General features: G+C 43.6%; 6 protein-coding genes across 9 annotated transcripts; 3 read left to right on the forward strand and 3 right to left on the reverse strand.

Moving 5' to 3' along the window:
• Positions 1–6,990: 6,990 nt before the first annotated feature.
• On the forward strand, positions 6,991–8,278 carry LOC128301200 (tetratricopeptide repeat protein 1). The gene is made up of 2 exons (XM_053037562.1): positions 6,991–7,708; positions 7,780–8,278. The coding sequence occupies exons 1-2, from the start codon at positions 7,134–7,136 to the stop codon at positions 8,069–8,071; spliced, it is 867 nt and encodes a 288-aa protein (XP_052893522.1). The 5' UTR covers positions 6,991–7,133; the 3' UTR covers positions 8,072–8,278.
• LOC128301191 (persulfide dioxygenase ETHE1, mitochondrial) lies at positions 8,207–10,329 on the reverse strand. The gene is made up of 5 exons (XM_053037549.1): positions 10,073–10,329; positions 9,302–9,446; positions 8,858–9,224; positions 8,674–8,792; positions 8,207–8,605 (listed from the first exon to the last, which is right to left on the reverse strand). Exons 1-5 carry the CDS (start codon positions 10,319–10,321, stop codon positions 8,547–8,549), a joined length of 939 nt encoding a protein of 312 aa, XP_052893509.1. The 5' UTR covers positions 10,322–10,329; the 3' UTR covers positions 8,207–8,546.
• An 879-nt stretch (positions 10,330–11,208) lies between these two features.
• Positions 11,209–12,777, forward strand: LOC128310905 (thioredoxin, mitochondrial). The gene is made up of 3 exons (XM_053047657.1): positions 11,209–11,462; positions 11,717–11,858; positions 12,027–12,777. The coding sequence occupies exons 2-3, from the start codon at positions 11,739–11,741 to the stop codon at positions 12,315–12,317; spliced, it is 411 nt and encodes a 136-aa protein (XP_052903617.1). The 5' UTR covers positions 11,209–11,462; positions 11,717–11,738; the 3' UTR covers positions 12,318–12,777.
• A 355-nt stretch (positions 12,778–13,132) lies between these two features.
• On the forward strand, positions 13,133–15,656 carry LOC128297860 (EF-hand domain-containing family member C2-like). The gene is made up of 4 exons (XM_053033571.1): positions 13,133–13,186; positions 13,274–13,815; positions 13,887–15,368; positions 15,443–15,656. Exons 1-4 carry the CDS (start codon positions 13,133–13,135, stop codon positions 15,654–15,656), a joined length of 2,292 nt encoding a protein of 763 aa, XP_052889531.1.
• A 131-nt stretch (positions 15,657–15,787) lies between these two features.
• Positions 15,788–23,943, reverse strand: LOC128305851 (USP6 N-terminal-like protein). 4 transcript variants are annotated; one of them, XM_053043489.1, is made up of 7 exons: positions 23,831–23,943; positions 19,338–20,557; positions 19,114–19,263; positions 18,860–19,030; positions 18,571–18,787; positions 18,045–18,083; positions 17,695–17,862 (listed from the first exon to the last, which is right to left on the reverse strand). In XM_053043489.1, exons 2-7 carry the CDS (start codon positions 20,286–20,288, stop codon positions 17,708–17,710), a joined length of 1,683 nt encoding a protein of 560 aa, XP_052899449.1. In that variant the 5' UTR covers positions 20,289–20,557; positions 23,831–23,943; the 3' UTR covers positions 17,695–17,707. The 4 variants fall into 4 exon arrangements, with proteins under 4 accessions (XP_052899431.1, XP_052899439.1, XP_052899449.1 ...); XM_053043471.1 differs by lacking the exons at positions 17,695–17,862; positions 18,045–18,083 and adding an exon at positions 15,788–16,465; XM_053043479.1 differs by lacking the exons at positions 17,695–17,862; positions 18,045–18,083 and adding an exon at positions 15,788–16,465 and having other exon boundaries at positions 23,835–23,937.
• Positions 16,547–17,330, reverse strand: LOC128305877 (uncharacterized). The gene has a single exon (XM_053043508.1). It carries the CDS (start codon positions 17,328–17,330, stop codon positions 16,776–16,778), a length of 555 nt encoding a protein of 184 aa, XP_052899468.1. The 3' UTR covers positions 16,547–16,775.
• Positions 23,944–24,251: the final 308 nt, after the last annotated feature.

Here is a 24,251-nt window from a genome sequence, read left to right on the forward strand (position 1 = left end):
CATAACCAAACCAAACAACGTAAACAAAAAAACCCTTTGAAAATTGTCCATTGTGCGTGTACAGCGGAAAGATGGAAACAATACAGGTTTTAGCATTTATACCACAACACACCTAACATTAGTACTCAACTTGCATAATGTTAGTGCGCTTGCATAACTCGTGTGTTTCTTTATGTGTCACATTTCCTTTTTTTAACCTTTATCTCGCTTTCTGTCGTAATGTTTTGACATTAAGCACACTTTAAACGTAACTGATTTGCAATTAAGTGTTTATATTATCCCATTTTTAACAACCTTTGAACGAATTTTAATATGAATAGCTCCCATTTTCAACCATTTTCACAATGAGTGTGGTTCGATTGTTTTGGGCGAAACCAAATTAAAAAAAAAAAAAACAAAACTACGACACATAAACCACAAGTTGTCAACAAAACTGGCTGCCAAGTACGACGACGATCGTAATGCACTCACCCCGTCGTTGCACTTTCACACTCACCCTTGCATATGCAGAGGATAGCAAAAATCGTTTGATCCCGGTTTTTGTACAACGGTGCAGGCACCAAATGCATTGGTAAATACATAACTGTCGCATTTAAAAAAACAAATATAAAATCGATTCGATAACTTCATAACTAAATCATCAATCAAAGCAACACGATTTAATGCTCCTCATGGGCTCCTTTTAATGTTCCCTTGTTTGCGGTCGACTCGTGAACATATTTGCAAGGCGTATATTTCTTGTTGCACTCTGTGCAATAGAGTAAGAACGCTTCTATTGCGTACATAGTGTATGTGTTCGTGTGATTGTATTTAGCAAATAAAAGCAAAGGCGAAGCAATATAAAAATGTTCGTTATCGGGAACGAGGTAATGGAAACCATTTTGTCACCTCTGTATCCCGAAGAAATAAGGGTTTAAAAGCTTTCAAACTAGCAAGATACCTTTTTTAAACAAATAAAGATTATTTTTCTTGTAGTTGTAAAGAAGGAAAACGTGCAAATTACGACCTTGGACAAGATTTTTGATGGCACACAGTTTAAAGACACTGGTCTGTCAATTTAGAAAATTACCAACAATGCAAGAAAATTATGCATCGAAACCCTGATGTTTTTTTGATTATAACGCTTGTTCAAGAAGCAGCGTTACTAAGAAGGGTTCGTCGCTTGTGGAGTCTTTCATTTCAAATCAATTGTTGTTTTTGTATTTCTTTAGTTTTCTTAGCTATAGGGGGTATTTTTAATTACTTTAGTACATTCATAGTGTATTATAGAAACGAATAAGTGTATGCTATCGAAATCCAGCATTTTTTTGTTATTGTTACGCTTGTTCAAGGCGATGGGCGGAAGGGTTCGTCGCTTATGAAGTCTTTCGTATAACTATTTTAGTTTTTTTTTGTATTTATCTTATCTTATGAGTGTGTTTTTGAATCTTTTATTTATTTACTTACAAGTGTAAAAAATAGAGCATATATTTCATTTTAAATCAAATAGACAAATCTCACTTTACAATTTAAAGGAGGCTTACTATTGCGAACCAAACCTTGTATCAGCCTCCAAAATGGCTGTATCATGTACTGAACAAAGAAAAGCAATGTGTTTTTTAACAGTTTAAACCATTTATGGGGTTTGCTAATTGTTTACTCCAGGGTATTTCCATTCTTACGGTAGCTTCTATGGCGCTGCTGACATATTGTCTTGTCAAACTTTCCACACAATATGGAAACAATTTTAAACGAGGAACGGAAAACTTTGCTCATTCTCTAAACTCTCTCTCTCTTACTCTCTTTCTATATCTCTCTTTGCTCTTGTACAATACTGCTAACGACAGTATAATAAAAGAAGTAAAGCAATACACCGCTTGCCGTGGGGACGGTTCAGTTCAAGTGCGGAGAATCGAAAAATCGAATCGAACTCGCCTCGACACTATCCGGACAACCACGATGCAGCAGGGGCAAATACATTAACGGTTTTCTTGGTCCAACGTGTACCATGTGAAGTGTCTCATTTTACACGATTGTGAGCATCGTATGGATGGTGTTTGAAAGCAAATAAAGAAGCAACAAAACAGAACAACGCACACAACAACACCACCGCGATCGCTGCCCGCGTAATGGGCAGTGCATTTGAGTGAAAAGTTAGTGTTAGCTTTAATTAGGAACCAAATTCTCACACATGCGTTTGGTGATACACCACATCATAATGATCTATGTTGGTGCCGTCTGAACCGAATAAGGCACATAGAATAACTAATTAGAAAAACAGTAAAAGGGTAGTGGTACAGAACGTATGTGAGAATGTGAGAGAACAATTTGACCAGTTTGCTGAACGCTTTCTTGTTTTCCTTCCAATTGGTGACATCTTTGGTGCATAAGCGATAGATATTGTATGGAATTTTGCAAATAGCCAAACCAAACAAACAAATAACGTTCAAATTGAACTAATGCACTACTGGCGAGACGCTGGTCCAAACCTACTGGCGATCTGTGTTTAAACATTAAATGTACCATACGCTTACAGTAACGGCCACAGCCACAGCCACAGACTTAAGGAACACGAGCATAAAGATTTGAAGCATAAAGTTCGCTATATTACAAACCAACCATACGCCTATCACCACCCTCACCCGTTGTTGATTCACCACCCACTGTTTTGAAACGCACAGTGTGGCAGCACATGCTGTGGAAAACCATACTATACAAAGTGTAGCTACAAACAACCTAAAACAAAACAAACATAAACAACAAAATGGAAACACAAATAGGAACAGTACGGGAAATGGTAGGTAGGACTGCAATCGCGACCGGTTGACACAACCCCGTTCTGTAGGGAGCATCAAGGAAGGGATGGTAAATGAAGACGAAGAAGATGAAGAAGAGAAGGAAGATAAATAGAAGACGTGAAGAAGGGGTATGCTGTCCAACCGAACTCGATCCGATTGCAGACACTACACGCTATAGTTGAGGGCTGCAATGTTCTGCACCGCCACTCATTCTAGGGCAACGAATGGTACAACAAACCATCGCAAGCCAACCAGTTAGTAGTCGCAGTAGTCCGTGAAATCGAAGAAAACTATCCAAACCTCAGCAAACTGCGAACCGAGATGTGGGCGGGCGCGTTGCTAAAACGCAAAGTAGCAGGCTGCTTTGTTTCGTTCATTTTGTCTAAAAACCGTCATTCAACGCCCCCACACAACTGTTATTGTTAAATGTAGTAACTGTTCCAATTTAAGTTCATCAAAACCAAACTATTTCCGTTGCATATAGTTCGATGTATAAGTGTGTTCGTGTTTGTGTGTATGTGTGGATGTTATAAAGCAAACAATTAAATCATTTTTATTTACATTAAATATTTTAATGCAAACACTAGAGAAAAAAACAGCAGTTACATGTATAAAAAAAGAACATAATTAGCAATTACCACCTATCAGCATCATCATCATCAGCATCCACACCGCCCCAGTGCAATAGTTCGCTGCGGTGACATTACAATAAATGGAGCGGTAATAGGAAAACTGAAAAAAAAACTTATAACGTGTATGCTAAACATTGATCGCCACTGTACAAATATGATTAAAACTAAGAGACAAAAAAAACTATCTGCCGATGGGAGAAGTGCACAAACGGGCTGCACTTTTCTCTAGCAGTTGAGGCCGAAAATACCGACGCTAGTAGTAGCAATAGATATAGTAGTTGTAGCTTAGTAGCTGAAGTAATGACATGAGGTAATATTGGACAGACAGTGTTGCCAGACCGTCACCAACATACAAAGTCCAAAGACTAATCCACAATGCCGAAACACAAACCCAACCCCCGTTTAATGTATGTACGTTTGTATGTGTGCATGTTTCCCTCTTCCTTCCTTCGCTTTCCCTTTCCCAGTCAGTGTTGTGTGTGACGACGTTTTAGTAGTAGTACATTGGTAATAGCTGAGTATGAATGTGGGCCCGATTTCGCAACCCAATTCCCGGTTCCTAAACAAAAACCAATTTCTTTCAATGCCTTCTTAGCGTAATCCCACCGGCATTAGGACAAAGATGATTTACTAAACATACACGCCCACCCTTGGTGTGTATGTGTGCGTGTGTAAGTGTTTAGCATGAATGAGAGATAGAGTGTGAGCAAGCGATAAGCGAGAGATGTATGTGTGCAATCAATGTGATGTATGTGTGTGCGTATGTGTGGCAGGAGAATAAAAACTACAAATCGCTTGTTTGTATTCTATGAACAATAAAACAAGCAAACATAATCAAGATGGACGTAACTCTTAGTACGCGCTTGTGTGTGTGTGTCTGTGTGCTACCATCATTTACTCAAATCAATCGTTAGTTTATAATGGCAAAAAAAAAAACAAATAGCAAATTGTTGTTTAGTCTACTCGTTGAAAGAATTGATTAACTCTTCGGACACATGTTACAACCTCACGCTAAGCTCGTCAAACATGTAGCATAAACGCGTTGAGATTATATCATGCCAATAGAGATTATCAATTCATTCAGCACCGTTTTCTGTTTTTTTTCCGAGCACTTCTTTGTATTAGTAGATGCTGCCAGACACGTGTTGAACGGTATTAAATGAATCACAGCAAAAAAGAAAACTTTATATTAATGTTGCATCTGTGTGTCTATTGTCTTTATTTTATCCTATTTTCCAACTTCTTGTTTGCGCTACAGTACTATATTATGATGTTGCAAAAGCCTGATAAAACAAACATTTAAATCAGATACTTTTGTCGTGAGGATAGCATACCTCTCGGGGTGAAACTATGACGAGATGTGCAAGTGAGCATAATCGCTTAGCAACTTATTTCTCTGGTCGGATACCCTTTCGGTCCTCAATTTGTCATTGAGTGTACAGGATAGAGCGACGGTGTGTAAGTAGCGCTGTTACCCGTTGTACGTATACTATCCGCGACGATATAGTGTACAAAAATAAAATCGCAGTCTCAAATGTACAACTAAACAAAACAGCTGCTCTCAGTGCCTGCAGCACTTACAACCTGAAAGTGTACTGGCTAGCGCTGGGATTAGAGGGATTGGGCGACGAATTGAACGTTTTTAAACTGCTCCTTGGGTGTATTGACTACAAAGCACTATCCTTCAGGCAATGCATTACAATGCTAGAGAGCGTTACTATAATAGAACCGTAACGTTTCCACGAAGGTTTGAAAGGATCGAAACAAAACAAAAAATGGCTACTGCAACGCATGGTACAGATACAAAGGACACGTTCATGTTCATATTTTAATCGCATCAAATGCATACCTACGTACCGGATGCAGCAAACCCAGACGGATATCATATTCGAGCCAGTTATTAAAAGTAAACCAAACAAACAAACAAACAAACAAACAAGGAAAGGAATGCATAGATATATATATATATACTATACATGCAGACACACGCATACATAAATATATATATATAGATATATATACATATTATATCGTACGTTGGTGGCTGTTGGGAAGGAAGAGCAAAGAAAGGATCGTTAGAAAGCACAAGGAACAACGAAATCGAACACTATCATCAAGCAAATAGTGTGTCCATATATAGACTTTAGACTGATCGCCGTCACGGAGATGAACCGAACCGAGCCGCACGTGCACAAGGACGTTCTCTGCCGGACCGTTTCCGTTAAGTGATGAACGGCGCACGCATGGAATGGTTAACCAAGGTATCATTTTGCAGCTTAACAAAACATAAAGAATGTACTTCGTACAATAATAATAAAATAATAATATTTAAAAACAAACTGCACAACGGGATAGCTAAACAGCGGTGCCAACCGTACACGTGGAACTGGCACGGAATGGGATGTAACAGAAGCTTTACAGGCGAGTACTTGAACGGTGGTATTCAGTTGGATATTGAAGGAAGACAATTGCATCTAGAAACAAAACTACACTAAGCATATGATGCACAAGGAACTTGTGTGTGTGTGAGCGTGTGTGTGTGTGGGTGTGTGTGTGTGAAAAACTAGAGAAGAAAACTCAGAACGTAGAATTTGTAGCGACCAATGGCCACTAATGCCACAAAAAAGGACACGCTAAGGACACACACACAAATACTAGAAACATACTGAAAACAGGCTGTTGGATCGCTTTTCACGCCGGGATGCGCCGGATGGGTAGATTTTAAACGAGAAAAAACGCACACACACACACACGCGGAGGAAACACATTTAAGAAGTTGGTTTGAATCGCGTTGGAGGTGGCGAAAGTTTGGAAAACGGTTGGCAAGGGAGTTGGAGCAACCGAGGATTGGAATTGTTCGACAGTCGCGAGTTGCAGAGTTGGCGAGAACATGTTTATAAATGTAATACAAAAAGTGAACAATAAAAAGAGAAAAAAAATCTCAAAATCTTTAAACAACAGCTGCAAAGTGTGGAAAATGTGTTTAATTATAATGTAGCGGTTGGAACAAGGAAGTATCAAATGTATGACTCTTGAAGCAACTGCTTCAACTTCCATAAAAGTGGTTCGAAATTTTTCCTATCGTGGACCTATAAACAACCAGTAAAATACTTTTAAATTGACCATATGGGCAGGGGGAGAGGCATGGTAGGCCCAAATACAGTTGTTTTTTTTTTTGTTATATTTATAGAGACTTTGAGCTGGGCAGCTACATTCGCCGCATGAGCATCCCGAATTGAGATGCAATGATGGCCATGATACGTCCACCAGAAAGGACGGGATAATAGATTAATTGACGATGGCGCTCGAACGTGAGCGGTAGCCTATCAAATCCTTTTAACAGACATAATGTTATGTAAGAAGGAAAATGTACTTAGATGAATACGAAATGTATTCTTTCGTTAAAAATCGGGGTTAGCATTTGAATTTATTGCCAAGGTGAATAGATAAACAGTGCAGCTTGCATTCGCCTTGAGTCTACACAAACCGTTCAAGTAATCAACCTTATCGTCTACACCGTTTGACAACCAACGAACCAACACCAAACACACACACACGTACATAGCTGACCAAAGAAAAAGATAAACATTTGGAGCACTTCGCGAAGAGAAAACAGTAAATACCAGACCGAAACCATACGTACGTGCACGTTCCAGAAAACTCTGCCAATTTCAGAGCAAACATTTTCCCCAAACGCATTACATACAGTCCCTTAGTAAGTTAAATGGGCGATAAGGTACCAGCACCAGACACATCCAGAAGCGATGACGAGCAGTTCGAAGATGCACAACAAGGCAAGGAAGATTTCAACGAACGAACGGTCGATGAAGTTATCGAAAAGGTGACCGGATTGTCCACACGGAAACCACCCGACACAGATGCGGACGAGTTTGTTGACTGTGTTAACCATTCCGGGACCGAGGAAACGCAAGAGTCAGTTCCGAAACGCGAATGTGACAGTGCGGTGGAACCGTTCGAAGATGATGATCTAGTAGACGAAGACTCGCAGCGGGATTATGAATGTGGTTTGTCCGAGGAGGAAAAGGACGAAAACAAAACCAAAGCAGATGAGCTGAAGCAGCAGGGAAACGAGCTTTTTAAACAGGGCGAATATTTGCAATCGCTGGATCTGTACACGCGGGCACTTCGGTTGTGTCCGCTGGATCGTACAGAAGCTCGGGCCATACTTTACGCGAATCGGGCCGCAGCCAAAACGAAACTCGACCGCAAAAAGTCCGCACTGGATGACTGCACCAAAGCGCTAGAGTACAATCCAAATTATGTAAAAGCGTTGCTTAGGTGAATGGACAAAACCCATTGATTTTCCGACAAGGGCCATATTAAAACTTTCCGTACGTTGCTTTTTTCAGACGGGCGAATCTATACGAAGAGACTGACAAGCTGGACGAAAGTTTAGAGGACTATCGTAAGGTGCTGGAGCTGGAACCGGGCAATAGTGAGGCACAGGCCGCTCAAACGCGTTTGCCTCCGAAAATATCGGAACGGAACGATCGACTAAAGGAAGAAATGATGGGCAAGCTAAAGGACCTGGGCAACATGATTCTACGACCGTTCGGTCTATCAACGCAAAACTTTGAAATGAAGCAAGATCCCCAAACCGGTTCGTACTCGATAAACTTTAACCAGGGCGCCAAACAGTGATGCGTCACACAGTGGGATACGCTCTTGATGGTGATAAATGGTGTAGGTTGTTTAAGGCGCTTGTTTGTGACGCTGTAAATAATCCTCTTGTTCGTTGTGAGAAGGAGGTTAAAATTATGACACATTTCTGTGAGTCTATTTTTCATTAACTTCATTTCATGAGGGTATTTAAATAAAGCTAATATAAAGCAGCAAAGAAGAAAAAAAACATAATTTATCTTTTTCTTTTCCATAAATTCCTTTCAATATTCATTAATATCGTACTTTGTGGTGTGTTTTTGGATTATTATTCCTTTCTTCCAGTTCTTCCTTACCATTTTTTCAAAATATTTTCCTTGGCAAACAAAAAGGGACGCTATACTGGGGAACTGAAAAAAACTGGGGCAGTTCCCTGAGCAATGTACAATCAAACGTGATGATACTGGTATACGTTTTTGGGGTAGCTGATGACACCAACGCCTGTATCTTCATTATTTCAAGCCTCCTTCGGTATGTCGTACAGGCCACATTCGCGGTTGGCCGGGACCGCTTTATCTGTGTTTGATGATAATCGAACCAACGCGGTCAACGTCAGGGCGTTACACAGAAACACAAATACTTACCAATCATTTTGGGATAAGGCAGGTTAAGGTTGTCCATCAACTCTACAAAGGCTTCCACATCCTTGGTAAGCCGGGGATTGTAACGCTTTTCCTCCGCAACAGTAGTTTCCATGTTACCTCTAGAGCGAAAAAAAAAAAAATAAATTCAGCACACGGCCCAAGGGACATAGTTCAGCCAATTTACTTGTAATCGTGTGCTGGGAATAGTCGGAAATTTTCCGGCAATGTAAAGATGCGCTCGTGCACAGAACGGTACAGGTTTCGGGAATCACCTTCCTGGAAGTCTGTGCGACCACAACCCCGTATTAGCAGCGTATCTCCGGTAAAGGCGATACCCTGTTCCTCCACCACGAACGTCATGCAACCGTTCGTGTGTCCGGGTGTACACATTGCCTTGAGCACATGCCGTCCGAATTGAACCGTTTCATCATCCACCAGATGTTTGTCCGCCTTGGCGCCACTGTTTTGCGATATTACGCTTACCGTCGCTGGTAGCAGTTGCTTTAAGTATCCCGTGCCTGTTATATGATCCGCGTGCATATGAGTATTCACTGCAAGCAGAAAGTCGCAATTAAATTAATTTCCCATCAAAGTGAATGTTTCTTTCTATGATGTATTGATTACTTACGCGCATACTTTAGCGTGAATCCAAGCTCCTTGATCAACTGAGCGTCTCGCTTTGCTTGCTCCAGTACGGGATCGATCAGAATGGCCTCCTTTGTCGTGATGTCCGCCAACAGGTAAGAGTAGGTATGGGATTGTTCATCAAACAACTGAAACGATCGAATCGAAGTGCAGCACAGTGTTGTTTAAATAGTTATTATCGTGCATCTCTTCCAGTGATATTCTCAAACTATCATCGTATAATGTCATAAATGAATTGATAAGCAAAATTATAACATTTTCAGGGGCACGGCTACATTAATAACATGTGTCTAAACGTATCCTGTTGTTCGCTTCGATGTGGATGCGAGATGTGGAGATATTAATCATTTTATCTGTTCTATCGGAAGGTGCTATTAATAGCGTATGGAAATTAATTCACTTACTTGCCGCGTTTATGTCGAACCAATTTAGCAAGCCATGAAGTGTGCAACATTCAAGATCGTTTTCCATGGTTATTTCAAAGGCCTACAAAATATACTTCCACATGAATGTTGGTAGAGCTCAATCTTCCAGAAATCCAGATGAGAAGCAACCCATACTGTCCGGAACCCATTTCAAGCATGACACAGCAAAACAACGCGCCTATTACTCAATAATACCCCTCCCTTCCACTTGGCTGATGAAATTTAACTACTAAAAACTTACTGCCCTCAAACACGATTTCGCTCTAACTAAATGGGCAAAATACTCTTGCAGCAGGAAGGTTAACATTAAAGAACAAAAGCTAACTCACCTGTCTGAAGAAGAAGTCTTCTGTGAAGGTTTTACGTGCGCCCAACATTTTTACACCCTGCGCCAATGTTGCGGTCTGAGCGAAGGAACAGGTTGTCGACGACTTTATGTATGCCGCTGCACTGTTGGCGATCGTACGCGAGACAAGCCTTGTATGCTGCTGACAGGGTACCACAAATACACTCGCCGTCCCAGCCGTTCCCGAAGCTGCTGCTGCTGCTCGTCGGAATCTAATGATGAGCTGCCTCATAGTTTACTTTTTTTATTATATGCGGCACACGACGAGCACGAACGCTGATCGAAAAAGTGGGAGGGAATAGGAAAACAACAGTCCATTTCAGTACGCATTGCATGCAGCCGAAAATTAAACCATTATCGCCGGTGGTACGCCGTATCAGGTGTTTTAAGCACTGATAAGAGGAAATATTGATTTCATCCACAAAACAACATTTCTTAGCGACAAACTCGACCGAAAATTGATAAGCGAAAGATGGGAATTAGAGTAGCAGGCGTGTGTTTCCAGCGAACGAAACGGCAAACGAAATTTGAAACCCAAAATTAAAGGCAATTGTTGCAATCAATTTGTTCTTTGTAGCGGCGCTTTACAAACCACCAAGAAACATTGCGCCAACCTTTCGATTGTTTCCACTGGAAACACGAAGTCACTGGATTAATAGTAGCTATGTAACTGAATCCTAGATGCACTGGGCCACCAATATAACTAGTGATCTAATCCGGAAAATGCATTTATCTGCACAGTGATAACATAAAAAAACGAACGCACATCCACCCAGAAACAGCTGATTACGATAAATACATTTCTATTTACAAATAACGGGCGGATCTGACATCATCAAGCCAACAGAATCTCCGTGCTGGTTTTGTGAGAATCTTCAACGGTCGCGTGCCTCATTTAGTCATCCACTTTTGTAGCCGTTTTTTCGACTAATCACAATTGAAATAAATGCCCAATGTAAAGGTTATAGTGATAGGACACAATATTACGCTTTTTAAGCAATGAATTTCGTGTAAAATTTATTGTAATCGATGCAAGTTCTTCAAATTCATTCCAATGACAGCTTTGACGCAACTCGCTGAAACGAACTGTCAAACGCGTTGTTCTAGTCTGCAATAACAAAAAATACATCGTAGTGCTACCAAAACTCCTCTGCGTTCGGTGTCTGTGTATAAATTGTTTAGCTATCCTCACCGTTTCATCTTTAACTGAGTTTATTTTAATTTCTATTTCGCTGTTGTTAGCTAGTGGTTAAGCTTTTATTTTTGTTCCCCGTTGTTGTTGTATTGCAACGCACACTCCCGTTCTATGAGTCTTCAGCAAGGCGGTGTACAGTAAGCAGGAAAACAAAGCCAGCACTATAGTGAAATAAAAGGTACTTAACGTTGCCGGATCTGGAATACCTGAGTCATTTCAGCTTCCCCGAAACAGAGCAAACGGTATCCAGTTTCGCGGGAGGGATAATGAAATCCAACCATCGCATTGTTTTATGTAATGCGGCTATTATAAAAAAGATATTGCGTGATTAGCATACACATCTGCCGACAGATGTGTGTAGCAGAAGACGGTGCGCTGTATAACGCATGTGCCATGGCATTCACTATCTTTCCTTTTTCGGTTCCTTGCTAGCGGCGAGAGATAACACAACACAATGCTCCGTATCTTCCGCAATGCCATACTGGACAAACGCATCACCCGCAAGACGTTCTCCTTCTCGGCTGTCGCGGCCAAGCGCTACGTCATAAAAGATCACTACGAGTTCGATCAGAAGGTAAACACACCACGGGGTGGGAGGAGATTTTTGCTTGCGAAGGTCACACACAAACAGCTGATAGTCCACAAGCCAATGTCCGACCTTGAGTGGTTTATTTACCTTTTACGCTTAACCCTTAACTATGGCCTGAAGCTAATATCGTTTCCGTTTCATTCTTCTCGACAGGTAATAAACAGTGACAACCCGGTGATCGTAAACTTTCACGCTGAATGGTGCGATCCGTGCAAGATACTTACGCCAAAAATGACCGAATTGCTAGAACCATCGGACGAGATTGATCTGGCAATCGTGGACGTGGACGATAATGCGGAGCTGGTGCATACGTTCGAGGTGAAAGCGGTTCCAGCAATTCTTGCCTTCCGAAACGGTGTGGTGGTAGACAAATTTATCGGTCTCGTAGATGCGAATATGATTGAGAATTTGATTGGTAAATTGACCAAAAAAAAGGCCACCTAAGTCGCGACCTGGTAGAAAAGCTATCGGACAGACGGCGTGATGTGAGTGCCAGCACACGTGTTCGTGTTACGAATGTGGGGCCATTTTAAAAAGAGAAAATGCATTACAAAACAGTTAGCTGGTTTTAAGGATGGCACAAAACGACGAATGATTTCGAGGGGCGTGTAAGGCGTTTCGTGAGATTTACGCGCGGATAGCTACTAACCACATAGGATACAACACCAACAACAAGAATGACCCTAGCATGGTAAACGGAATTGGGGGGAATAGTGACAAACGAAAGTGTGCATTCGAGGGTTCGGTTGGTGGTTCAAACCACTCTCCATTTTAGCACTCTCCTCTACTACGATAGGCATTGTGATGTACAGTGATCGATTTTATTGTTTTCTGTAAGTGTCCACACCTGGTGAAACGATTTTATTTTTTAATTTACGATCGAAAATATACGGGAAAACGAAACGAAAAAGCACACAGTTTTCAATTTTATCCAGTACAGTATCTAACAACCCGCTCACTCAGATTCAATTCACTATAAATGAGTTGTTATTCCCTCAGCTAAGAGAGAATTGTTGCCATATCCATTGCTTTGTTTGTGTGCCACTGTATGACTGCTACTAGATCAACTCCTACACATTCCTGTGCGTTGCTACGCATGTCCCTCACGACGCTTAGTAACCGAACGTTACCAACCGTTACTACTAGCAACGATTATTTATCGTCAAAATGCTACCACATCTAGTTCGCTTCCTTACGGTCGATAGAGAGGCCCATCGTTTCTTGAATTCCCACCAGATCTTCAAGGCCGCACTGGTAAAATGATGCTGCGGTGCTCTGGATTGCCATTTTTACCCGGTAACACATTCCAGGACGTGAGTTCAACAATTCTTCCCTATCTTAGGCGTCAAAATTAGCTCTTCTAATTTCGATTTACTTAACAAACGGCCTCTCCGCAAAAGATTGGTCGCTCCAAGTTTCACAAATCGCACCACTTCGATCAGCGCAATCAGGTGTGCATTCTGGTCGATGCGAAACGGCCCGGTATCGGCGGCACACCCCTGCTTGCGACCGACACCCCGGAATACACGCTTCCCTCGCTTTATCCCCCAAAATATGGCCCAGCCCGTCCGGGTTGGTTGGAGTACGATCGGCAGGTGTTGTGCTTCTATGGATACTTTCAGGAAACGCTCGGTAACGTGGACCGGATACCGTACCAGATCCGGAAGGTGCGCATCCTGTACTATCTCGAGGACGAAACGATGCAGGTAAGCGAACCGCGAACTCTCAATTCTGGCATACCGCAAGGTTGTCTGGTAACACGCCAACGCATACCAAGACCTCCGCCGTACGACAGTGAGTTTACCTCGCTGCTGGACCTGAACATCAACCACACGGTGCAGCTGTTCGATCGGGTCTACACCATCACTGGGTGTGATGAGTTTACGCGCCGGTTCCTCAACCGGTTGGGTGTCGCCGTACCGGGAGCAATTGAACAACCGTGGTGAGTAGGCGTTGGGTGAGGGAATTGCTCCATTACTTCTTCTAGTAACAAATTCTCCCCTTGAATTCTAGCGATCCAGCAACGGACCTTCGACGGCAGCAAGATTCGGCCAAGATGGCCAAGCGGCCCGCATACAAAATTGATACGTTGGGCAAATTTCTTCAATACGACCGGAAGGTACTCCGGTTCAAGGGTGTTTGGGACGATCGTGGCAGCGTGTTCGGGGACGTACACGAGCTGGACGTGCTGTACCATCTGAGTGACGATACATTCGAAATTAAGGAGAAGCTACCCGTCAACTCGGGCCGCGATTCGAACGGAATGTTTCTACGCCGGGGCCGTTTGCCGAAAACCTTCGACCATCTACCATCGATGGGCGAAAGTACACCGGTGATGGTGCTGAATGTCGTCGGGGGTGGTTTGAAAGGGGGCCGCTACTTAACCGATTGTGTTGGCATTGGTAAATCGGACGGGAACTACTACCGTGAAACCGAGCTGCGCATTGGCGCGCGAATTAATGTGTACGGTCGGATGGTCCTTTTAACCGGGTGCGATCGATTCACCGAGAGTTACTACCGCGAAATGTACGGTTTGGAAGATTTCACACCCCTGTACGGGTACAGTGCACCTCGGGAACAGTTTGTGCACAGTCGGCGCATGGAACGCGAATTGCCACCGTTTAACGGTTGGGGTACGCACGAAGATTCCGAGGGTAACTGCCTAACGCTCGAACCAAAACCACCCAAAATTAACTTCCGTAAGTTTGTCGTGTACGACCGGTGCAGTTTGCGGTTTGGTGCCCGCATGATATCGAACATACGGGAGAACAATGATCGGTTCTTCGTGATCAATTATTATCTCAGCGATGATACGATTTCGGTGTACGAAATTCCCATCCGTAACTCTGGATTTCTGGGCGGAGAATTCATCAAACGGCGAAAGCTGTTCCTTCCCGCACAGGATCCCTACTGTGCCGAACGACCCGCCTGTTACGGGCCAGAACATTTCTATCTGGGCGCGAACGTACGTCTCCAGGATCATCAGTTCCACATTACCAATGCTGATATTTATGCGTTGCGCTTCATGGAGCAGCACTGTGAAGAGTTCCCGCTGTCGAACTTGGGAAAGATTGTGCGTAAGTTGCGCGACGCGATGCAACCGCAGTACAAACAGTACGTGGCCAAGCATATGGCGAAGGTAACGCAGATGAAAATTGACGGCCGTACAGTTAGCACGATCCCGTACGAGGGGCTGCGGGAGATACTAATCGAGCTGCTCGGTGATCGTATCGTCGATCAGGAAATCGTGACGCTGTGCCGGTTGTTTTCCGCCGAGTCGGAACAACCCGACCCATGCGATCGGGAACTGGTCCGGTCGGCGGTACACGCCGAACTGAACCGTGCCCTGTGGAATGATCTGGACCGTACAAAGGAACACATCTACCATCTGGAACCGATCAATGCCGAATGGTTGACACCGCAGCGTACACGTACGATCGTCAAGGCCTGCAAGATACCGCTGGATAGTGTACTGGTCGATAAGATGCTGCTAGTGTAAGTAACTTTAAAAAGAATTCCTTTCGTGATGAGTGATTCATAGGCTTTTTCCTTTCTGTTTTCCTTTGCAGATTAAACAAAAATGATCAAGGCCACATTTCGACGGGAGATTTTCTCACCATGCTGGATCCGTCCGCCATTCCCAGCAAACCGATACAACCACTTAACATTAAGCACGATGTGTGCCACTTCACACCGTATCGTGTAACTGGCAAGTTGGTTAACTGGGACGAACTCTTGGCGCACATCGATCTCGAACGAACGCTGACGAACCAAACATCCTAAACCACATTTTAGCAACTTCACTAAATTAATGTGTGTGCGTGATTTTGTAACTTTTGTGTGAAATATACATAATTCGAATGTCACTTGCAAAATCTTCATTCACAAATGTACGTTTTATTCACACCGTGTAAAGTTGGAAACATTCCGCAATTCACCACTACACAAACGCTACTACGGGGTATAGTTATCTTACACCAGTTTGCACCTTAAACCTTGATAAAGAAGGTAAGAAGAATATGTTTCCTCCCTGCAGCAGTTTTCCGGCAGTGTGAGCTTTACTATTACGTGCAGCCGATTGTTTTAGAAAGATAGCTGCTTTTCGGTTAGCTCGTCTTCATCTTCCTCGTCAATGGTTTGCTGGTCGGACGATTGCAATATCAGCGGGTCTGTTTGTCCATCGTGTGCCGGATCGGTTAACGATTGGAGCAGCATTGGTTCCAACTCCTCCGCTAACTCTTCCCCGTGACCGTTGGGCATATTTCCACCCGCATCTTTTTCGACCATCATCTTCACTGATCGATTGGGCTCAACCTCATTATCAGCATCATCGTCCAACATCAGCTCGACCGCTGCTCCATAGGAGGAAAGTTCCTCGTCCGACAACTGGGCGGCTAGCTGATCAAGCATCATTACGGCCGATGCTGTACCGGCGGGTGGCAGATCGCGACCACTTTGTTGGTGCCCCGCTGGTTGCAACCGGAATATATCACAGGTACGGTCGTACGACGTTAGGCTGATGTCGTTTGTTGAGGTTACGGATGTTCCGGTCAGCGAATGCTTTGTTATGCTTCCACCATCCATGTCCGAAACTGCAAGGAAATGGATTATGGTTCATTAGCCCGTAATGCATACAGAGTTTGTTTCGATTCTACTTGCCTCCGATGTGAAAACACTTGAAAACGCTTGTACAAATGAGAAAATTCATGCTTGGAACAAAAGCAGCACACATGATAAATTGGGTTGTACAATTCATGCAATACTTATTTTCTACAACTTCTATTACTTCCTTACGTGCAAAAAGATAAATAAAGAAAAATACTTGGACGAAATCGGTCCGAACGAAATCGGCTGCGGAATAAAATTATGTTTTATTTCCGTTCTTCGTTCATCGTAGCGCTTTTAGCATACTTTCCTCGCGTCGTAACACATGCATTCGGAGATCGGTAGCGGTGGGAACGGATTTTTGTACGCCTCAGAAAACGACGGTACCGGTGGTTTCGGTTTCACGCAATCGCGCACCGGTAGTGCGGCCTCACATTTCGGTGGAAACTTCACCTTGCCACAGCCGGGCACCTGGACACGCATGCACAGGTCCTCCTTGATTTTGATGCACTCCGGTGCCTCGACGCTGGGTGCTGGTGTCGTACAGCTTGTTTTCTTCAGCACCGGATCTCGCTTACGGCGTGGGATGTTCAACAGCGCGACATCGTCACAGCTGAATTGGCGCGGTTTCGGCGGATCGGGACACGGGCGCCACATCTGCGGACTCACCACCTGCAAGCGTTTCGGGAGCGTTTCTTCGAATATCCCCAAATCACGTGCACGATCTTCGCATACTTTCTGCTTGCACTTTTCGCTTGTGACACCAGCTTCCGATGGAACTCTCGAGGACATTGGTCGTGCTTTAGGCAACATACCGAGATGGGGAATGGTTTCCTTCAATATGCGGTACATTTTTCACAATTCAAGTTCGACTAAGCAAACGAAATAAGCTGGATGGATGGATTTTCTGCAACTTCCGTGGCCGTTAATATAGATGGGTTCACTAGGAATTTGGTAAAGGCAGACTTTAAATTTTGCACTCGCCACTGGCGACGGACTGAAATCGAATGAACGAATGATCGAATCAGCCTACAGAAGCTGCAATTGTCAATGGCTGCTGAGATGGAAACGTAAATCTGAGATTTGTTTGATTTGAAAGTGCGCAAAGTATGTGCACTTCGCAAGGGTTTATTTTGAGTATTTGTAGCGAGTTTGTATCGCATCTGTTGTCTCGCTATATTCTCCTACATTAGCAATGCTACTAGGAGAATCGAACCATAGTTAGGTTCTTACAAGCGCGTACTTTCTTCGATAATTCTATCGTTATCACAATAGTCATCAAACGAATCAATGATGACGAGGGAATTTAAGCTGGTCGCCAACGAGGTACCTGTGTCGAACGTGGTGAAGCTCTGAATTGTGCGCAGGGAGCTGGTACTAACACCTGAACACATCGCCAAACAGTTGATAAACGGGTTTTGTGGTAGGGAAAGGGGTGGAACATAAAAAAAATGAAAAAAAAGTTTCAATTGGATGAGAATGTTGTCCAACATAGACCGCCGTCCATCATTCGGTGCTCTAGCATCATTCGATAGTTAGACTGCGAGTACACATAAACACCATTACCTTTGACTATTCGCGAATTCTTTGGCAACCTTTGCAACCCTGCATGGTTAGCGGCAGAGCAATACAGGTGTGATGTTAGAAGAAAAATACAATTGCATTAGTCAAAGCTTTACCAATGTGTGTTGGGCATTGCGGTTGCTTTATAGCTTTTTACTTCCAATAGCACTTTGTAAATGGATCACGCCGCGCAGAAGCACTGTTACTTTCGATGGACCATTTTCAATACCAAACTGTTTTAAATGACCGGAATGAACAATTTCGTTACTGCGAAAGAATAACAACATGCAGCAATACTAGTATTCGAAAAGCAATTAAAAAATTCTAACATAAAAACTACGAAGCATTAAATGAAATTGTTAATACAAACGAATTATCATTCAAATGATAAATAAAACAACAAAGAGATTTTTCGAAACACTTTCAAATTACCTATCGCATGCGCTAATCTAAACCACGAACAAACAAAAAAGCCAAAGCAAATAAGCAATTCGCACATGCCACAGATAAAAGAACGCTTCGCACTAACCTGTATGCAGTTGGCTCACTGTGTCTTCCGTAATATCATCGTAATCTTTCTCCGTGCGTTCGTCATCCTCCTCCTCCGGTGCCGTTGCGGTCCGATCCCTAACAACCTCCCCATTATTGTACTGTTCGTCCTCTTCGTTCTTCGATTCACTGCGATACAGCACCGTTTCTTTCAGTGCTATTTCTCGCTCCGAAAACTGTTCATTACGGTGACCAATCTGTGAACGAGCGTATGTTTATACTGTTAGTACATGGTTTACTTAGAAAAACTGAGCTCTATCTCTATTTACCCTCGCCTTAGCCGATGGTTCCACCGTCTGTCCCCGTGGCAAGGTGGGAAGCTCGTTAGCGGAAGCGGGTGGCATGTTAAGCAGCTTCAGCTTCTTTAGCTCATCCATCGAATTCTGAAGAGCCTTTATCACAAAGTCATCGTCATAACCGAACTGTTTGTGTAACGATGTCTACGAGTAATTACAAGCGATAAATATAATGGGGAATCCTTCCGGTAATTCAACATACGATAAAATTGTGTGCTTAAACCAACCTGCAGGAAATCCGTCACCTGATCCATGTCCTTCATTCGAATAATCTTGGTTTTGTGAATTTTTAGTATAGTGTAAGCCATTGCCGTAAGGACACGTTCACCAAACATCATATAAATGTCCCACACCCGCAAACAAAGACTGAAAGGTATCTGAAAATGTTAAATAAAGCCATTATACTAACTGTGCATTCGATTATTCCTCCATGCGATACAATAATACATACTCGTTCGATGAAGACAACAAAAAACCATTTCAGTGAATACAGTACGGAATGTACCTCGTGCTTGTCCAGGTGTTTCTTCAGCTTGGGCAAACACTTGGTGAGGATTTTGTCGTGATGCGCCAAACATCGCATCAACTTCGGGAAGCCCACAATGTACAGACCGTGCATAGCGTACCGTGGATGGGTCATCAGTACATCCAACGCCCAGAACGTGTCTTCCTCGTCGAAGTACATCAGCAGTACTGCTGCCACTGTCGACATACCCTGACAGTAGCCGATTTCGGTATTGTACATACTGTACGCGGCCAGCACGCGAAATAAACTCTGTTGCTTCACACTGTACCGGTCGCGATAGAACAGGTGGTTCCGGAACTGTCGGTTCACGTCGAAATCAATCTGTCGGATGTCCGGGCTATGCCGGCGGGCACATTCCAGCATCCGCTCATACATGCCCGAGTTTTCCATTATCTGGCGATCAAGCTCAAGCAGTTTGCGCCAGATTGGGGAACGCATCCGATCCGGGATGCCTTTCATGACGCGTCGGCGAAGATTTTCCTTCGTGGCCGCGCTGGTCCAGTTTTTGTTCATCTTTACCCACTTCTTCAGCCGCTCCATCTCGATCTTGTGCTGTAGCTGTTCCGTCTCCTTCGACTGTTTTGGTGCGACCGGATGCAGAAAGCCGTACCGATCGGCCTGCGTGTATACCTCAAACAACGGATCCTCCCACGCATCGATATTGTCACACTTGCGTCCCTGGTCATAGCGCAGGAATATCTCGTCCCGTTCCGCGTTAGCACGCTCCAGCAGCAGCAACTCCTCGTCAGTCATCGCCGTGCATCCAACTACGACTACGTCCCGGTCCTGACACTGCTCTGCCGTAGCTGCGGCGGGCGCTTCCCGCTGTTTCTGTTGCTGGTCCGACGACAAGCTGTACCGATCGTACCTGGTCATGGACGGATGGACGAATGCAAGCCCGTCCCACCGGTTGCTGCTGTTGCTGAGGTACGGTAATACTGGCTGGAAGGATTATCTGTGGCACGATGCGTTCTGGCAGGCTCAGCATTGCTCGCTGGCACATTTTTCCATCCACTGTCCAGATGCTACAGGACGCAGCTGGACCACCCTGGGTGTCGCGTTTTACCGACACACACGGTGAAATTTAGACCCTGCCGGGAGGGACACTATCCAAATCGTGCGAGCTCCGCCTTATCTGAAGTGAGCTAAAACGATAGATAAAAAGACATTATTACTCTGCACTAAGCTTGAATTAAACGAGCATTGATATATAGATTTTGCTGTTGGTATAATTCTGGAAACTAGTACGCAACTATTTTGATGATTCATTCGCCAGGAATTGTGCACGCAAAGAACGAAAAAAACCCATGAGCGCATATCGTTTTATTCCTTATGCCTTTTGAAATGTTAAGTGATAGTTACCCCGTTTTAGTAGCGGGAAAATATCATTCATAATTCATAAGCTAAAGCTGCACTTATCACGTGCAAAGGGGCGTAAATAATAAGCTGCCCATTGGCCAAGCAGGGCGAACAATCGATTTTGTTCTTCGTTACAGTTTAACGAACAGTTAAACAAGCTGCATGAAAAGCAAACATACACGTTATCGGAAGCTGACCTTCTCTCAGTGCATTTATTTTGAGAATATTTTAACAGCCTCAGGAAGATACACACTCACGTGCTTGAAGAAAGATTATTTCATTTGTTTTTAAAGAAAAAACTAATGTCTGAGAAGTATTTGCATTTGAAATTGTATTCATTCAAGCGTACTTCAGTAAATAAATTACAGTAGAAAAGACAACCTTTTTAGCATTTGTTTGCGCTTCTTCAGAGGGGTTCTGAAGAAAGTCGACCACTGGCACTTCGACGAAGATAATTAAAATCGAAAAATATTTCATTAAAAGTTCATGCTCTTGTCTTAGCTTATTTTTAAAACCCCCAACTACTCTTTCGGTAGTACCTTCAGTAGTACGCCATGCATTGCAATAAAAATGATTTTTTCCGATGCAGTGTTGGCCCGGATCTTTTCGAACTGAGCTGATTATCCATCTCCGGATGCCGGAGTCGGATGCGATATCGATTAAAAGTAGCTTTTCAATTCTCATCGATCACGCCGTTTGGTGATCGAAAAAACCAAAGGATCCTATGACCAGTTGCATCGTCGTGGGTTTTTTTCCTATCTTTCCTCATACGATGCACTGCTCTAAAGTAGTATGGCACCAAGCCAACATTATGTATGCTGTGCGTCGTCTGTGTTGCTGCTGGCCGTAACACTTTCGCTTCCGTATCTTTAATCCAACTGACTGCGGGACGACGCTCGCCAAAGCGTTACGTGTCCCGGGCAAATGGTTGTGCACAATTCGCACGTTTATTCTATTTCGTTTGCGCTTTAATTTGTCTTCAAATTCAAAAGCCGGCGAACCGTGAGAGATTTTGCCATGTGCCGACGTGACTGGTCGGCGAGGCTGCTTTGTTTGGCGATACGATGTGATATTTTAGTAACAGTTCATGGATGAGGCACGAATTGTGCGAACCTCCGTACGACCTGCGCCAGTGGTCGATGGTGGCGAATTGCTGGTTAGCTGTTACATTATCATGCAGCAGTAACCTTGACTGCCACGGTACGGGAAAACATAAATTTCCAGCCCCAAAGCCACTGAGCCGGTTGGCCAGATTCCATTATGCAATGCCTACTTTAGTCGAATCTATTTATGAAAGAGCATGTAACGTGTGTTGCTTGTGAGAGAATTGGTCCAAAGCATGGGGTTTTGCAAATGTTCCGATATATTAATGATTAAAAATGGAACAAACGCGAAAATAATCAATGAAAAGTTATAAAAAAGCTATCAGACGTGCGACACTCTTCTGAAAATGAGAAACAACCCATTACACCACGCTCATGCTCATCAACAACGCGTACACATCGATCATCTTTTAAGGGTCATCTGCTCGGCCAAACCGAGGGCATGTGGAGCAATATCGAGCCAAACAGCAAAACACAACACTATCAAGGTAATAAGATGGCTCGAGAAAGTTTCTTCACCACGTTTTTAGCCACGATGTTGCACGCATCGGCTACTAGCCATAAATGCCGGTCGTCGAAAAGCGACCGCAGCTGCACTTTATCCTTGATTGGTTCGGTCGTATATAACGCTACCGCGAATAGTTTATGCTGTGTTGCCCGTTTGGACTGCCACATTTGTCCGGCCGTACAGTGTAAAGCAAAATATAGTAACGAAAGACGAATTTTCTGCAGAAGGAGCTGCAGCTCAGGAGCAGCTGTTGCTGCGGAGTTATTAACGACCATTACGGGGGTTTTCGACGGCATAAGGCTTCCCTGCTGGGAGGTAATGCGTACGTTTATGCCAGACACCTTTTTACACCTTTTCTTCATCAGCAGGTGCAAAATCCGCAACCCGGGCGTTGTTGGCTTTGGGAGACGACCGGTGTTGGGGGGTTTTAAAGCAAACAAACACCAGGACTCACACATACACGGTTGGGTGGCATACCACAGGCACACTACAATTCTTTGTCTGGCACTGCAACCCAGCATCTTATTTGCGATATTTTCACAAACAGCAGCTGTTTATCTTATCTATCGCCTTGCCGCATTCACAGTAGCGTCAAAAATCGCGAGCAAGTGAACGAACGCAGAAAGAATGCGGAACTAGCGGAGCACAAACAGTCGTGAAAGGTTAAAGCAGCACAGCATTTTGCTGCTGGGTGCCTGTGTGCCTGGGTGCTTGGATGATGACGTACTCGTGGCATCGTTTTCACAACTATTGCTTACAGCATCAAAATTCCGGTTATGCAAAGTATTAGTTGGGTATCGGTAACACTATTGGAACCCGTTAGCGGGTTAGTTCGGTAACAGTACTGGAAATGTTTATCAAATGCACTTGATAGGACACCGAGGAATTACACCAACAATATGTACACTACGTACGCACGGCCGCTCCAGGCAACATAAGGGACATCTGTGGACCGGTAATTATTGCTACCAGTATCACCATTCAAAGGGCGTTTAGCTGGTTTAGTATGTGTGGCTGGCGTTGCCATTAGCAACGTGACGAAGTTTTACGATAAGCGTAGCACTACGGTGATGATGGTTCGCGAAATTCTTTCCCATCCGCGTCGTTTCGTTTTCATTCCGCACTGCTCCGTACCGACCGTGGACCATTTCTGATTCATGGCGCGCAGTTTTCGTCGTGTAGGCGTTATCGAATTTTGCGCCAGTCTAAAACACGTAAGCGACAGGACGTCAAAGATTAGTGATCAAATGCACGAAAAACACACACGGTATAGCACCAGCTAACATGCGTTGTTTCTTATCTACACAATACGCAGAAATGCTTTTTCTCCCGCGCTTGTTTTGGGATGAAACACTTTCGTACCAACTCTGGCGTAGAGTTAAAAGGCCTTTTCCACACATTGCCTTCTATCTGGGATTTGGAAATTATCACAGCATCACAACATTCACTTACCGAGCACTTCTTTTTCACTAGTTCCACCCCACTTTCGCAGCAATAAACGCTGAAAAATTGTACAAACAGCAACACAACAATACGCGTCCGACGTACGAAAAAGTTTACAACACACAACCCAACCTCGTTTATCCGTGCTGGTTCAATTCAGCTTCGCACGGATATTCGCACAACACGGTTGCTGCGTATACTACTGTCATTCGTTGGGACAAAGGTAAATACAGTCGATTGCCAACGACATTTTCGCGAATAAATTGCTAAACATACGCACATTGATAGAAAGAAAGCTGCTAAACAATCTTGAAAACAGAATTGTAGTAATGGAGAATTTAAAAAATCCGAAATACAAAACCTTTCTTCATAAAATGCGAGACAGAAAAGAAAATCGTCTTTTCATACCTGCCTATAAATACCTAG

This window comes from Anopheles moucheti, chromosome 2 (assembly GCF_943734755.1).
Source record: "Anopheles moucheti chromosome 2, idAnoMoucSN_F20_07, whole genome shotgun sequence".
NCBI classification, from domain to species: domain Eukaryota; kingdom Metazoa; phylum Arthropoda; class Insecta; order Diptera; family Culicidae; genus Anopheles; species Anopheles moucheti.